The sequence below is a fragment of the Centropristis striata genome, chromosome 17, assembly GCF_030273125.1.
Source record: "Centropristis striata isolate RG_2023a ecotype Rhode Island chromosome 17, C.striata_1.0, whole genome shotgun sequence".
NCBI classification, from domain to species: domain Eukaryota; kingdom Metazoa; phylum Chordata; class Actinopteri; order Perciformes; family Serranidae; genus Centropristis; species Centropristis striata.
The window spans coordinates 11,412,728-11,429,468 of NC_081533.1; the positions used below are offsets into that span (position 1 = coordinate 11,412,728).

The window sequence follows — 16,741 nt, forward strand, 5'->3', positions numbered from 1 at the left end:
GGTAGCCACGCCCTTCTATTTTCTTCTAAATGGGGCCATTGAACTATTAACATCAAATTGTCTTTTTTTTTACCAGCGATTGAGACTGTAGTGTTCATAAATCAAGTGAGAAGTTTTTGTATTGAAATTAACAGACCAAACTGCTTTTGCAGTCAGCGCCCCCTGCTGGAATTTTCGGCAGGATGCAGCTTAAGGCACTGCCTGGTTTGCCTCCCGGCTCAGACCCGGAGGTTGCCGATTGTATTTAACTGACCAAGGTACTCGTTGTTCCGTGTGTCTGTTGTTGTGATGCATCATTTTTTGTTGAGCTGTTTGAAACGGGATGTTTAGTATTAAGTTGGACACTACATGTTGTCAGTATCACTGAGTCATGTTACATTTATCTGTTGTTTCTTGTTGGGCCTCAGTTTGCCATGTTTTGCTTTCAGCATATTTTTTGAGCCTGCAGTACCTTTGAGGTTATTCTGGACATTGTTCGTCATTATTTTGGATTTTTGCAATAATAATAATCATGCATTTGCATAAAGCAGCATATGTGTCCACTTCCGTGTTGATAACAGGCAAAAATTATTAAAAACTGTTTAGGTCCATTTAGAACAGATAAAAAATGTGTAATTAATTTGCGATTTATCGGAAGTTAACTTTGGACAATCGTGCTAATCGCGATTAAATATTATAATCAATTGACAGCCCGAATTATTACTTTATCAAATATTAACTAATACACATCAAACACATGTATCTTTAATTGTATTATGTAGCTGTCTTTTAATGCATTTAGTATATTGTGGTATTAGCCTGATACTCACCTGTAAATGATGAAAAAGAGGCCCAGAGATGTGTGTCTTTAAAACACCTGAGATGATCTGCAGTTTTTTTGTTTTGTTTGTTTTGTTGTCTTGCCAACTCATTCCATACAAAGTTACTTGCAGGTGTCAATCAGACAAAAAATCTTCTGTTAAAAAGTTCTTCAGCTCTGTTCTCCGTGTCAGACTCAGAGCCAGCCATTTTGTTGAAAAACTGTAAAATTTTGTCAAACAAACAGAAAAATATAGGATTTTTAGATTATGTCTTTAAAACAGTTCAGGATTTCTGCACATTATTTAATAACAGCAGTTTGGTAACTTTGTGATAATAATGTGCTCAATAAACATTGGTGTGTACAAAAATCATGAAAAGATAAGATAAGAAAAATCAAAATTATTTTATTTATCCCCGAGGGGAAATTCAGTTAGTCTGTTAGCTCTGCTGTAGATTATTGAAGAATGAGACAGCCTGATGGCTGTAGGAGCGAAGGATCTTTTGAATCTCTCCGTCCTGCAACAGAGAGAGAGGAGCCGTCCACTGCTGTTTTTTTGCTCCATAAAGGTTTTGTGTAGCGATAAGATAAGACTATTTATTCCGCAGTGGGGAAATTTAGTCATCACAGCAGCTCAAGAAACAGTCATATAGACATATAAATAAATTAAAAAAAAAACAGAATGAATATAAAGATAAGACATATGCAGACATAATATACATAAAATATATTCATCTATACATAACATTTTTACATGGCTGCTACTTGGCATTTATTATCAATATATTTAAATTGCAATGTTTCTCCCATATGCATTCTTCTGCTAGATTTTCGGCACCACCACAAAAAAGTGATTTGTAATATCATGGGCGAACTGAAGACTTTCACTTGCACACAGTGAAAGCACAACAACCTATATTTTTGTTGTTGTTTTTTCTGAGAGTATTGTATTCCACAGATATTGCATATAGAGAAAAAAATGTGCATGTTAAGTAGGCTGTTGTATGTAGTAATGTGAACATCAGTGAATAAATATATTTATAATAAAATATATAGTAATTTCTTATTAATACATTATTCAAAATTTAGATTTAGCAGTTTGTATTCTGTATGCTGCAGTATTACTTCAAGAAAATATTCACATATATGCATCAAAACACAGGCAATAAAACTATTATTTGTCTCATTCAACTGTTTTTCTTGTTAAAGTTTATAATGTTAGTTTGTGTTGCGAGAGTAGTCAGACACTTACTGTAAAAGGATGAGAAGAGAAATTGATGTGTTCTTTCAGTAAACGACAGATCGTCTGCACTTGTGCTACGTAGATTCTTTCTTTTATATGCTGTTTGTTTGTTCTCTTTCATCCACCTTGACGCCAAGGGCGTGTCCCAACATCCTCCATCCGTGTTCGACTTATTTTAACAACATATAAATATATATAACATCCATAAATCAATTTAAATATAAATATTAATTGTAGATAGAGATGCAAATACATACTAAACAAGTTATATATTTATTCAACATGATGTAGAATCAAACATTAACAACATATTAATTTGCAGTGCAAGCTTAAAATTTCTTTGTAAGGTGGGACTGGTACACGTGATAGCCATAAATAGATATATGGTACAAAAGGCTGTTTGGCAAACATCATACCATGTTCACCAGAATTCCCCTAAACAAAGTTTTTGCTTTCACTTCATTACAATAACTTCTTGGAAGCACCTCAAGGTGAAGTCAAGTCAACTGTGACTGACTGGTGACACCTTAAACAAGTTATTCTGGTGAACTAACCTGGTGCTATGTGCTGATGTGTTAATAGATAATCACAGTTTTGGTACTTTTACACAATACTCATCAACATTTCACGTAGCCATTTGTTTATTTTAGGAATTATACCTTGAGTATTCAAATTGATCAAATAGCAGGCGAGGTATAAAATTATTAATATTGCCCTGAAACTTCTGAACCCCAAGCTGTTTCAGGGCATTTTGTGGCCTTTATCACTGCAATATATAAAATGTATAAGTCCTGCAGGAATCAGCAACCTCTACTTCTACTTCCAACCTCTCCTGACCTCTCCTCTCAGCTCTGTGTAAACAGATTTTCCCAGAATATTTGTTACATGACCGGTGGTCTCAGCAGAATCAATCATGCCTTCACAGTGTCTCTGAGGAGCAGAATTTAATGTTTTCAACAGGATCTAGTTCTTATAAATGCTTTATTTTTGCAACATTTTAAATGAGACATGTAGAATAAAGTGATGTTGACTGATTGTTACGGCTGGAGTTGTGTTTTGGTTTGTGTGTGTTTTTCTTTTTTTCCTTGTCTCCTCTTAGGGACCGCCTCCTGCCCCTCCTCCAGGTTGCCATGAGTGTTCAGGCACACCTACGATCAACTGCTGATTAAGGGGATGCAGAAGGTCAAATGGAGTTAAAGCCCAAGCAGACGGAGTTTGTGGGCCACTTGATGGTTGTGAGCTGTCGGTGTGATTTTGAGAAGGTGTGTGGTGTTGGTGGAGGACATGTGCACTAGTAGTGGTTCTGTGAGTTTTTGGAAACTCCGAGTAGTGATTGCAAGAGGTGATCCATTTACTATGCTGTACTTTGGTTTGTCACTTTCTGTTTTGGGAAAGTAGTTTTGAGTTTGTGTCATTTGTTGCTTATTTTCTTTTATCAATAAATCATTTACTTTTGCATTTACTCATTTTACCTGTGTTATTTCCTTTGTGCCCTGGGTTTATTAACATCAATGGTTACTCCCTTGCCCTAGAAACTGGGAACGTAACACAGATATCAAATCAATTTAAGCTTTGTTTGTATACTTTTTCTAACAGAACCATTCATAGATCTGTTTAAATACCGTTGGAAACTTCAAAAGTTCACATTTTGATGATAATGCCTGTTTTTACAGTTTCTTTTTATGATAAACTGTATTTTCTCAGTTTCTTTTAAAGAAAACATACTTTTCAAAAGTGTTTTTAGCTTTAAGTTACTAGTGTGTTTTCAACAGTAGTTTTACTTCTTCATTATGTTATTGAGTTAAAGCCTTGATTGATATTGCTGGTAACCATTTTACCAAACATGAAATAAACCTGCTACTGATTAAGTTTTTAAAGAGCTGCTGCCATCTGCAGGACAAATCATATTGCAACACTGTCTATGTACTAAAGACAGGTCAACAGCTATGAGAAACAAATACAGTTACTGTAAAAACACATTGAATATGATGTATAATAACTTGATATATAATTGGAGTTGAAACTTTCTATTAAGTCACTGTTTCAGGGATTAAATCATCACAGTTTCTCTCTACACTTGACATGAGGGTTTGTTCTGTGCTGACAACATGATGTATGTTTCCCTCCCCTGATATGTCAAAGCTTGGTGTTAAAATGCTCCACATGGAGGATGCCACCCTAAAGCCACGCCTCTGGTGTGACCAGGACAAACCGGATTTTTGGGATAAAAACCTTTCCACTTTGTTGTTAAAGCCACATTTACTCTAAGTTTTGTTTTTGCTTTGCCTGATTATATTCTAAACTTCAACAGTCAACATTTGTTTTTAGATGCAGTTCAATCGTGTGAGAACATTTTGAAAAACGAAGCTCAGTTAATTACTTTTTTAGTTTTATTTCTGCAGTGTGTAGACATTTAGAAAATGTTGTCTAGACTAGACTAAACTGTTGTGGGCATGCTCATGATTAATATGTTTATGTCTTAGTTTACAGACAATAAAAACAAATAACATTTTAATTGCAGTAAGGCAAATTATTCTTAGGACAAAGTAATCTGATGTATCTGGTTTGTTGAATATGAATTGTATTGTATTTATTGCACTGTTATGTTGCAGCTGGTAAAGGTGGAGCTTATTTTAATGACTTTGTAAATTGATTGGCAGTTTAATCTATAAGACATATGCTAATATTAATGAAGTAAATGTATTTGGTTACATAACACCAATGTAAATAAAACCTAAAAAAGACTGCATCGCTCCAGTTAATTAAAGAATAACATGTTGTTTAGTGTACTGTATGTCATAAATAGATGTAGGTCAATAATAAATAAAACATTGTGCAGAGTTTCCTCATCTGTCAGCACGTCAGCACACCGGGACCACACCGCCCGGTTGAGCTGGGCGAGGACAACCGGTCGGTTTGCATTGAGATGAAGACAAGTCTGTAGAAAGGTACTGACCTGTCAGAAGGACCGGAAATGATGCGAGTTCGCCTTCAAAATAATAGTACAGCATGTATTAAAGAAATCGAGTAAAAGAAAACTGGAAGTTTGGTTGAAGAAATTATTGAATGGTGGCTGAAAATCCTCAGTCACCCAAATAACCTACTCAGAAACAGCAATTAATTAAAATATTGTTAACCAACTTTCTTTATGTTTTTATATATGTAACACTTTTTTAAAAAAATATTGTGTTATTTTTTATCCATCATGCATGATCGTTGACTTGTTTTTATTTTTAAAGCTCATTGAGTCTGAAATCTGCCATATTAATAAACTCGGTTTAACCATTACATCCAGATTTTATTAATATTAGTAATTCTGTGTTAATTAGATTTTTTTCCCCAGACCACAACATAATGGAACACTGTTTTTGTATTTTTCTGTCATTTTTATTTTGCTTATTGCTATTTATCAGTCAGTCTTTTTTTTTTACTCGTGGCATAAATACAATTCTTTTGTAATTAATTTCTAGATAACATTGGCATAAAATAAAAAATGTAAAATAATGAAGATTCACTAGAAATACTGTTTTTTTTTTTTTAAATTATTGTTTTTTAATTTGATTCTATTCTATTACCGGTAGTTTTGTTTTTGTTAAGAATGTAAGGGCACTTTGTTGTTAAAAATGTATTGAATTTTAATCTTGGTAAAAGACTCAAATCTATGTTTTGGAGACTGAACAAGACTAATAAGGGAGGTAAAGCCTTTTATTTTGAAATGTTATAATTCCGGATGTTTAGGTAGTGCCCTTGAATGAGACAGGTGCGTCAACTTGAGTCCTGTCAATCCTGCGGACACGCTGACTGACGAGTTGTAACGCAAAAGACTTAATCATCGGTAAAATCTAATTTCCATGCAGATAAACTTAGTTTTTTTATTCATGATTTAATATTTAACCAACGCACTGCTCATCATGAGGGGAGATACAACTACGGTTAGTCTAGAGTCGTTAATAAATTGATGCTTTTTTGAACTTTTTAGTAAAAGAATCGATTGTAAAACGTCAATTTAATCAGTATGCATGTTTATTAGGAGAATGAGGCGGAGGACCATGAAGGAAGTGCAGCAGCATCAGGAGAAAGAAGACCTGTGAGTAGGATACTTTTTATTTTGGCTCTGGTGGGAAATATGTAATTTAAATAATGTGTGTGTGTGAAATAAGATTGTTTAAGGAACTCAACCTTCTTCCACGTGTTTCATATCTAACATTTTACCCCCAAACAGGGAAACAATAGTGATTTTAGATCATGTAGGACAGTTTTTTTCCCTGTACTGTCACACTGTTTGTTCACATGTTTTTTGTGAATGCTGGGCAGCCAAACCCAGAGTTTCATGATGTCAGCTGCTGTGAATTTCTTTGGCACTGTCATGTCTGTGACTGATTGTTGTTTATGCACAAGCAACCACAGAACAAAAGGGATTTGCTCTTGTCACACAACAGTTTGACTTCATCGCCTGGCTTTTCTGTGCTTTCTAATTTAAGACATTAGATTTCAGAGAAATTAACTGTGCTTTTCTGTGTTTATGTTGCTGCATGCAGTGGTGGAAGACGTACTCAGATCATTTACTTCAGTAAAAGTAGTAATTCCACAGTGTAGAAGTACCCTGTTACAAGTAAAAAGCATGAATTCAAACCCTTACTTGTCAAAGCTTAAAGGTTCTTTAGCCCATCTGAGATAATCTAGTCCCAATTTGAGCAGTCTAGGTAGCCTATTCTTTCTGGACCTGGTCAAACGTGGTCCAAGTATGAAAAAATTGTAAAATGTATTATGCAGTTACCCATTTCACAACAATATGAATTATATTGTTGTTTTTATTGATGCATTAACTTATTTATCACATGTTTCTTTTCTTTAGAGTGTTGTGACGCTGCAGAATATGCTGAAAAAGGTTTCCCAAAGCCCTTTCCATAATCAATTCCAGGTGAGTGGCTACACACACATTTGCAGGACGTGCTCTACGAGAGAGTAACACTTCCTTTCCCGCATTCTTTGTTACGTTTTTTGTTTTTTTAAAGGGTCATATAAATTACCTTCCTTATGAAGATGTATCTCTTTCCTCCTCAGACTCCTGTTTCAACAACATCTGACTCCAGTGGATCATCTGTGAACAAGTCTGAAAACAGACAGGTAAGCTTTCTGCTCTTGTTGAAAAGAAAAAGAAAATACTTCTTATGCATATTTTTAAGATAGTCTTTGCTTAACCCTCTGAACTCCAAGAGTGTTTTTTGCTCTTTTTACATTTTACTTTTATTTCACTGCAATATATGAAAAAATCTAGTCCTGCAGCTCTATGGAATCAGCACAATCATGGCTAGAAGTTGGAACCATTTTAAATTGTATTTTATGCAGAATAACAAATAGCAAAATTTAATGTTTTTAACAAGATCTACTTATTACAAACGGTTCATTTTTGGTGCCGTTTTAAATGAGACGTGGAATAAAGTGATTCTGACAGAAATATCACAATTTTGGTTACTTTTTCTGACAAAAACTTTCATAACCAATGATCCGTTCAAAGACTGTCGGAAAGTTGAAATTCAGACAGTTATGCCTGGTTTTACAGTTTCTTTCTACGATAAACGATGTATTTTTGCCAATCTTTCATAGAAAACATACTTTTACAGGGTTCCGAGGGTTAAACTCAGTGGTAATAGTATCTTGCTTGTTGGAAACCAACAGGTGTAGAAATGCCTGCGGTTATTGTTTCAGCATGAGTGTTGTTGAATCGTGTTTACATTTCTGACAAGCGAGACATGACTTCCATATCGCAGCAAATCAGAATGCATCGAAAGCACAGCACGCGTTCCCACGCTCGGCCCCATAAATAGGTTGTGTTGTTCGCTGAGTGTAACATTTGTTTGCTCTACAGGATAGCGAGCTTCTTGGCCATCTCTCAGCTGCTGCTACCGATATGACGGACAACCAACAGCTACACCTATCGCAGGTGAGTTTTAACATCTGCAGAGAATTTACATCCAACATTTGGCTGAAATGTTGCAAAATTGCCACAAAAAATAGATATTTTCTTAGCCTTTGTTCAGCACTTGTAACGTCAGGATTGAAATTACTGTTCGTATTTTCCAAACGGCTCAAAGATGGAGAATAATCATGTTGTTCCTACTGCGCCACAGGTTAAACCCACACCCTGTCACTTGTTTTGTTTTGTTAGAAGTACAATCTGAGGAACTGTTAATGTCATGCGTGAGTAGGCGTGTTCGTGTCCGACCAGAATAAGTCAGTCTATTAATATATCTGTGTGTGAAAGGAAAAAGACCAAAGGGTGTGTTTTCATGTGCCGAGAGTAAATATAACAACTTTATGAAAAGATGCTATCAGGGAGCGTTTGTTACACTTTCAAAAAGTCCATTTCATCTTTTGCTCATGGCTCCACCCAACAATGATTTAGCATGTAACATTTCTGCTGTGTCACTGTCTCATTCTTTCAGAATGTAGGGCAGGAAACACTCCGTGTAAATCCTCAGGTATGTTTTTAGACGCCCGTTTAACTCAGATTGAGCTCTCTGTCAACAGTCAGAGTGAAATCTAACACCTCTTCTGTCTCATTTCCCTTTTGTTTTGTTTATCAGAATGGAGTCAATGGGGGTTTGGCCAGAAGTAACCCCTTCTATACGCATTATTTGGTACTTAACATAACTTATTTTTTAAAAAATACACATTTTAAGTTCTGAAATATTTATTGAACATGTCTAAAGACTTGGTGTTCTTCTTATCAGGAATCTGGCAACAATGGGAGCAAAACCTCACAAGAAGTAAAACATGATACCATCTTCGGCCCTCCAGCTGAGTTTCTGAGTCCTGAAACGAAGACTGTGGAAAGTGGAGATGAATCTTCTGAACTTCCAAAGGACATTTTCGAGGCCCTTACAAGACCCTTACCCCCAGCCAGAAACAAACCTTCAAATGGCCATTTTAATGACGTAACCGTGAACTCCTCAGACTTATTTAAGCCAATCCCACCTCCCAAAACGAACCTCTCCAAAACTTTGCCGTCGAAAAGCTCTGACCTGTTTAAAAATGATGGGGTCAGTCTTTTCCAGGCTGCTAAAGGAGAGGATTCACTCCATGCTGGAAGCACCAAGGAGGTAAACCTCTTTGATAAATCGCCCAGTGGGTTCGTAGATCCATTCAAATCTGCATCAACCAAGGAGGATGATCCCTTCTGGTCTCCACAGCCAACGAAGGCCAACCCTTTCCACACCGCCACGACCAAAGGAGCAGATCTGTTTCAAGCAGCTCCGACCAAAAGTGGGGAAAACAAACAAGATCCCTTTACGAAAGAGGACCTGTTTGGCACGTCGTCTTCTAAGGAAAATCTGGATGTTTTTTCATCTTCGTCCACAAAAACGGTCGACCCGTTCCCAAGCCCGATTCAAAGGGATTTTTTTCAAGAAGTTTCCAGTGTGGGTGACCCATTTGCTCCCTCAAAACAAGACGACCCTTTCAAAGATGTTTCAAAAGGGAAGTCATACATCTTCCAACCACTTCCCTCCAAGTTCAACGGCAAGGATATATTTGGGAAAACTTCCAGCGATAGTGCCTCAAAGCCCGCTTACACTACACCTTCACTCGACAGTCCGTCAGAAACCAAGCTGGACATGCTGTCGTCTCCAGATTTCCTGAAGGCGACGCCAGCAGAATCTCATCCAGACGTCCCACCAAAGTCTTTCAACAAGCCACAAGATATTCTTCAGCCGTCTCCCTTCAGTCGGGCCAGGAATCTGTCCATGACGCCCAGCCAAGCTTCAGCTGAAATGGCTCATGTATGTAACAAGTGTTGTTTTTTACTTGGACAACCATAAAATCCATATTTAATGCCAATATGTTGGGTCCCACAGTACTGTAGGATGCATCCAGTTAAGAAATCTGTTAAAAAAATAGCAGTAAAATTAAAAAAAACAAAAACAAAAATAAAACAGTAAAAAATCCAAACACTTACCATCAAATAACAATAGTTTTCCAGATAATCTTTAAAAATACAGATGATTTACAGTAAAAATCTGTATTCAAAAATATATATTTCTAGAATAACTAACTTTAATAATTAACTTTTTTTTTTTTACATTTTAACTGTAAGAAACTGTAAGTTGTCTTGATTTTACATTGAGAAATATGATGTGTATTTTTTGTATTTTAACATAGAATTCACTGTTATTTAACATTCAATACCATTCAGCAATTGAATAATACTGTAAAAAAACATCTATAATGTCCCATTATATTAATTTACAGATTACAGAAAGTAATGTACTTTTTTTAATGGTATTTGCATGTTATGTAGAAAAAAATAAGAAATACCAGGTAAATACAACAGTAAATGTATTTTTTTTGCATGTGTGTGACATGCCCTTTATACCTTCTTTTATAATCAAACTTGCAGGTGCGGACCTTCAAACGTCCGCCGAGGCCTCTTCCAAGAACCAGACCACCAAAAACTGAAAAGCCGCCTCAGCCAGATAAGCCTCCAAAACCAGAAAGGCCGCCCCCACCAGTGAAACCTGTATGCAAAAACCACATCTTAGCATAATGCTATTATTTCTCTGCTTAATTAGACTCTCTGCTGCTGTCACTGCTGTGCTGCTAATGCCTTTGTTTGTTTCTTTTGGAACGTGTTCAGATCGAATCTGAACCAGCTCCACCAAAAACCTCTCCGAAACCAGCCTTCAAACAACTCCCAAAACCAGTTGTTCCCCGCAAACTAAAAACTCTGGTAAGCATGCTGTTGAAATATGACCCAGTTAGCTGCTCTGACTTCCCAGATGTCCTTGGATATTGGTCCAAAAATCTGATTGTAAAAAAGTTAGGTAACGCTTTATATTAAGGTCCTTGTAATAACCATTAATTAACAAGTAAAAAGGCCCTTGTAAGTCCTTACAAGATGCTTATTAACATTATTGTGTGTTTATAAGCTTATATAAGTGTTAATAATGGCATTACAAACACCCATGACACACCCATTATGTCTTTGCCATGCCTTTATTAATCTTATTTTGTTTGCTTATTGATATTAAAATATACTTTATTGCTCATCTATTATAAGTTAACTATAAGTTAATTTGCTTTTTGCAACTACCGGATCTAAAGCGAGAACAATGCCTTATTACTTGTTAATTAATGGTTATTAAGGACCTTATTATAAAGCGTTACCAAAAGTTATGAACGGATAGTTTAAGATTTAACATCATCTTTCAGTAGGAACGTTTTTAAAAAAAAATATTTTTTACAGGAAAGTAAACCGGTTGATTCGGACGACTCTGCTGTCTTTGAGGACGTTCTGCTGATTGGACAAGTGAGTTTCAAGTGAAAGTTATTCTCAACAATAATTACTAAATGTGTTGATTAAATGTATAAAATCCAGAATGCAGCTGCCAGGGCTTCATCAAAAACTAATATAAGAGAGCATATAATTCATATTTCACACACCCTCCTCTGGCTCCTGGCTGGATCTTTTCACATGGATTTTAAAGTTCGCTTCCCAGCACTAAATGGTCTCGCCTCTATTTTTATTACAGATTCTCTATCATTTTATAACCCTCCACCTTAAAGGGATAGTTTGGGATTTTTATTAATTTGTATGAAATACTTGTCAGTAATGTGGATCCAGAGCTATCAGCTCACTTCAGTTCTGGCCAATTCCGATCTTAGAATAGATAGTTCTAGCAAACTGGCAGGGTCACGAAACTTTAACTCTACAAAACTACATGTACACTAAAACAAAACAATTAAATGGTTCTTGTGGATATCAGAAACCAATTCAACTTGGCACTGTTTTGTTTCTTGACAATGGCAGGCAAAACAACAACAAGGTTGCCACAAAAACCTTTGGGGATGCTAGTTTTAGCCAAGTTGTTTTTTTTTTTATTCCATGTTTTTGCTGCTAATTGTGAAGCACTTTGGGCTGCTTTCTGTGCATGAAAGGTGCTACATGAATAAAGATCATTAATTCATTAATTCATCCAACAATCATCCCCACATTTATTAAGGAGAAACATCACTTCAGGAAAAAGAGAAACATCAATTAAGGATAAAATCTGAAAATTAAAAATGAAAATGATGATTAAACCCAGTGATATGAACATGTTCAATGGTAGAATTTTGTTTAACTTGAGGGAGTTAAGAAATGTGCAAACTAAATGGTCTTGCCCCTATTTGTTTGTCACAGATTCTCTATCATTCTATTACCCTCCACAATCCTCCAGCGTTGAGACATTTGGGGATGGAAGTTTTTTTTTCATGTTTTTTTTTTTTTCATTTATTCATTCAGTCGTTCAACACATCCACACATTTATTAGGGAGAAAGATCATGTTAGGGAAAAAAAGAGAAACCTCAATGAAGGATAAAAGTCTCAAAATCATGAAAGTTGTAATTAAACACAGTAATATGAACATGTTCAATATTAGAGTTCTTTAAGTTAAGAAAGAGGCAAAGGGGTCATTGACATCAAATGCGTTTATCCCATTGGTTTTATGACTGTCCATATAAAACATGTCATGTATGGAGAGTTGAAACACTGACTGGTCTAAACTTGGTGCAAGAATTTCCAAAAGAGGATTCTTTTTCAGAGGAGCATTAGTGTGATTGGTGGATCTAATCTCATTTGGTCATACAACAGGAAATCGTGGCCTAATGGTTGTATTATTACATTTAAGAGCCAATATCTCCTCTGAAAAAAAGTTTTGGATGAATGGACATATTGATTACCCTACCATCTTAACCCCAAACCTTAAACTCTGCTACTAGGATGCACTAGAGGATAGAACTGTCTCTATTAGTGTTTTTGGTTGTTTTTTTAGGAATGTTGTGTTGAAGACTGGCCTGAAGACAGCCCTGAGCTTAACCCTGACTTCAAACCGGTAAGAAAACTTTTTCAATGTTTACTGCAATTATTTTATCATGTCATCTCTAAATATTTTCCCTCAAACTCTCAGCAGTCTTTTCTTGCAAAATTGACTTTTTCAGCTACTAAATTTTGTTGTTTTGTTTCTTTTATCTACAAGTCCGGAACATTAAGATTACGGCGTGAGTCAATGAAAGTAAGAAAGATGTTTTTACTCTTGTTCACATACTTCTGATTGTAAGCAGAAAGTAGATACTTAAAGAAACCTCTCTGTTAGATGAAGGTGGACTCTGATGGAGGAAGTGGTGAGGACCAGGACGGCTCTGGGATCCAGGGCAAGGTACCGCCTCTTTATTACTCACTGTTCTGTGGCTGTGTGAATATTCTCCAGTATGTAATATAAAAACCCTTTTTTGTTGTGTTTTTTTGACAGAAGGACAGAAAATTCAGTTTGTCCCGTGTTTCCAGAAGAGGGTCAAAGGTACAAACACAAAATAACAGTTTCACTGCTCTGATCGTGTTTTACATGTTCGTCTGTTATAAAACTGATAACTTTTGTGTCATAGGAGAAGTTTCCGGATGACACAAAGGAGGGGAGGAGCCGGACACTATCCACCTCCCGTAAATCATCAAAGGTAACAATCAATTCTAACTTGTGAATGCATGTGTCAGTAGGCTTATGTATATATATATATATATATATATATATATATATATATATATATATATATATATATAAAGCTACAGTTATATTGGGTTTAACAGGCACACCTAAGATCAGTAAAACATTTGAATTGCCCAATCAATATCAGTGTGTAAGGCTTTAGTCTATACTGTCTTTTAGGGCTGGGCGATATGGACAAAAAGTCATATCCTGATATATTTATGCTGAATATCAATTTATGATATATATCCCGATAATTTTATCCCAAAGTGAGAGCAAATGTTCAGTCAAAGTCAATTTTATATATAAAGAAAGAAATGTATATATAAAGAAAGAAAAAATGTGAACTATATCAATATATGGGATATGGTCTAATTCCATATCACATTTAAAAATATATCAATATATTTTTTATATCGATATATCGGCCAGCCTTTCTGTCTTTTCAAGATAGTTTTTACTGAAGGAACATAAAGCGTAAACCTGTTCTGAGTATGGGTGTTATAACTATAATGTCTTAGGCACAAAAGTGACAGTACATAAGGTGTTTTTTTGGAATAGTCCTCTATCGATAAGTAGAAATTGCTGAGATACAAAGAGGGAGGGCCAGCCCACCTGCCAATACCAGCAGTGTCATAACGGTTGCCAGCAATAAATCTAAGGGTAGAGTAATGGATAGCATCAAAATGTTTAACCCTCTGATTGAAATGTATGTTTTCTTTAAAAGATTGCCAAAAACATACCTTTTATCGTAGAAAGAAACCATAAAAACGGGCATTATCATCGAAATTTGACATTTCGATCGGTCTTTGAATGGTTTCCATTAGAAAAAGTAACCAAAACGAAGCTTAAAATTGTGATACTTGTAATATTTGTATATTTTGTATAATTAGTATGTAATATACTTGTACGTGATTGTAATAACTAGATCCTGTTAAAAACATTAAATTCTGCTCCTCCGCGACACTGAAGACATGATTAATTCTGCTGAGACGAACGGTCACGTGACAAGTATTTACTGAAAATCTGTTTACACAGAGCTGAGAGGAGAGGACAGGAGAGGTTGGAAAAATTCAATATTCAATATTCATGACACTTGTGGATACTTGGAAAAGTGTCTTTATATATAAATTCCATTTTATTCCGATTAAAAAAATATATATATATCAGAAAAATTCAACTTGCGTTTTTTTAATTATTTTTTTAATGGTTTTTGTCATAACTGTGTTATTCTGTACAAAATACATTGTGTGTGTGCTGATTCCATAGAGGTGCAGGACTTGTATATGGCAGTAAAAAATTAGGCCACAGTGAGTAAAATGTAAAAGGAGCCAAAAAAATTGTTTTCTGGTCTGTATAAAATAATGTCATCTGTATCAAAAAGTACATTACATGTATCGATGCACCAACATGATTCTAAATGGTGAAAACTGCTGGACGTAACATTATGACGTCACTTGCTTCTGTTTTTCAGGAGTATTTCTCCGAGTACAACATGTCTGCAGAAGAGAATGACGATGGCGAGCAGTACGGGCTGGATTACAAAGTATGTTTTCTTGTTTCTCTGTTTATGAGCAGTATTAATAAACCAGTGGTGGTTTAACAATGGCTGTTTTTGTCCACAGAAGAAACATTTGAAGACCAAAGTCAATCAGCTGCTAAGAAGAGCTTCTACTTCTTCATCCATGTCGGAGGGAAAACACATGAACGGACATTTACCACAAGAATCCAAGGTGAGTTAGCAGGAGGACAGTGAGGTTTTCCTTTAAATCTTTTCTGAATCTGCCATGAAAGTTGCATCCATTCCAGCCTAGTCTGAAAAGCTTACTTATATGCATATATGTGACTTCTAATGTTAATACTGCAGCTCTGATGACCTTTTCTTTGTAATTCCACAGCAGGATGATGACCTCAATAAGAAAAGTGCCAAGAAAAACTCCGTCATACGCCGATGGTCCGAGGTAAAGTACCTGCAGTCTGATCACTTTTATTCTAATTAGCTGAATCCTGAATTCTCTTTTCCAAGTGCTGGAAAAGATGCAAAAAAGCATGCAATGCATTGATTCATATCTGGAAAGTCAACACATTGAAAAAAGTAATTTCTATTTATTTTTTCCCCAATATTTGACAGTTGTTTGTCTTCCTAAACAGTGAACTTTAGTGGTGTCAGTGTTTCAATTCTAGATCAGAAAATTGACCGAAATAAGCTTTCTGGTTGTTTTAGTTTGTTTAATTGACTGGTAATAAGTTATTTCGTATTCATTACATTTAAATTAAATTACTTAAATTTAACTAACATCGTTTTAACAAAGAATTTGACAATGTGAATTTTCAGGGCATAAAAGCAAATATCTGTATTATATATATTTATATATATATATATATATATATATATATATATATATATATAAACAACTAATTATATAATAATTTGATAAATATATAATTAGTTGTTGTTTTAATTTGATTTGAAGACATTTTTTTAAACTTTTTTTATTTTACCTTTAATTTAAAGTTTAACTTAATTTTATTGTGTATTTTTGAATTTTTACATAGAATTCACTGTAATTTTACTTTTTTAATAAATTATTTAAATTTAACCAAATGCTTTAATTTGGTATATTACAAAAAATGTTGGTTTGAACACAAAAAAATCTTTTTAAAGAAGAATTAAAAACTGTAAATTATCTTTTGATTGTTATTATTATTATAAAAAAAAAATAAAATCAAAAATTTAATCAAATAATGACCTTAAAATCTGAAGTCTAATTGAAATGTAGATCTGGAGAATTGTGACTTTCCAAGTAAACATGCTTCAGTTATTTGCTGCATTGTTTGTTTGTCAATAGGGGGTGGTTCTGGACGACCAATATGATGAGGAGCAGGAGGAAGAGGAGGAGGAAGAGGAGGAGGGAGGAGGAGCGCAGCACGAAGAGGTTGACGGCAGTGGATTTGTAAGCTTTTACTTATACTGAAACATTGTATCATGCACATTAATCACATTTAAAGGGAGAACTGTATTTAAATCTGACGCATTCTGGCATGCTTTGATTTGGGCAATCTAATCTCCTCTCTCTCTGTAGAAGAGTAAAAAGAAGATGAAAATCAGGTTTGTGCCACGCAGAGGATTTACCATCCGTCTGGAAAAGGTAAAACACGTCTACTTACTTTACATTTCA

General features: G+C 35.1%; 1 protein-coding gene across 2 annotated transcripts; it reads left to right on the plus strand.

Moving 5' to 3' along the window:
- The first annotated feature begins 5,587 nt into the window (after positions 1-5,587).
- Positions 5,588-16,673, plus strand: LOC131989862 (uncharacterized protein DDB_G0284459-like). Of its 2 annotated transcripts, none has more exons than XM_059355208.1 (20): positions 5,588-5,974; positions 6,073-6,129; positions 6,898-6,963; positions 7,107-7,169; positions 7,912-7,986; positions 8,489-8,524; positions 8,630-8,683; positions 8,777-9,823; positions 10,441-10,560; positions 10,678-10,770; positions 11,287-11,349; positions 12,855-12,914; positions 13,059-13,094; positions 13,176-13,238; positions 13,332-13,379; positions 13,465-13,533; positions 15,037-15,108; positions 15,188-15,295; positions 15,461-15,523; positions 16,412-16,673. In XM_059355208.1, exons 1-20 carry the CDS (start codon positions 5,954-5,956, stop codon positions 16,535-16,537), a joined length of 2,340 nt encoding a protein of 779 aa, XP_059211191.1. In that variant the 5' UTR covers positions 5,588-5,953; the 3' UTR covers positions 16,538-16,673. The 2 variants fall into 2 exon arrangements, with proteins under 2 accessions (XP_059211191.1, XP_059211192.1); XM_059355209.1 differs by having other exon boundaries at positions 13,335-13,379.
- Positions 16,674-16,741: the final 68 nt, after the last annotated feature.

Bases quoted from the DNA above. Each gene is read 5' to 3' on its own strand.
- LOC131989862 (XM_059355208.1), top strand. From the start codon at position 5,954: ATGAGGGGAGATACAACTACG. The intron at 8,684-8,776 runs GTACTTAACATA...TCTTCTTATCAG, and splicing joins CCTTCTATACGCATTATTTG to GAATCTGGCAACAATGGGAG. The intron at 15,296-15,460 runs GTGAGTTAGCAG...GTAATTCCACAG, and splicing joins ATTTACCACAAGAATCCAAG to CAGGATGATGACCTCAATAA.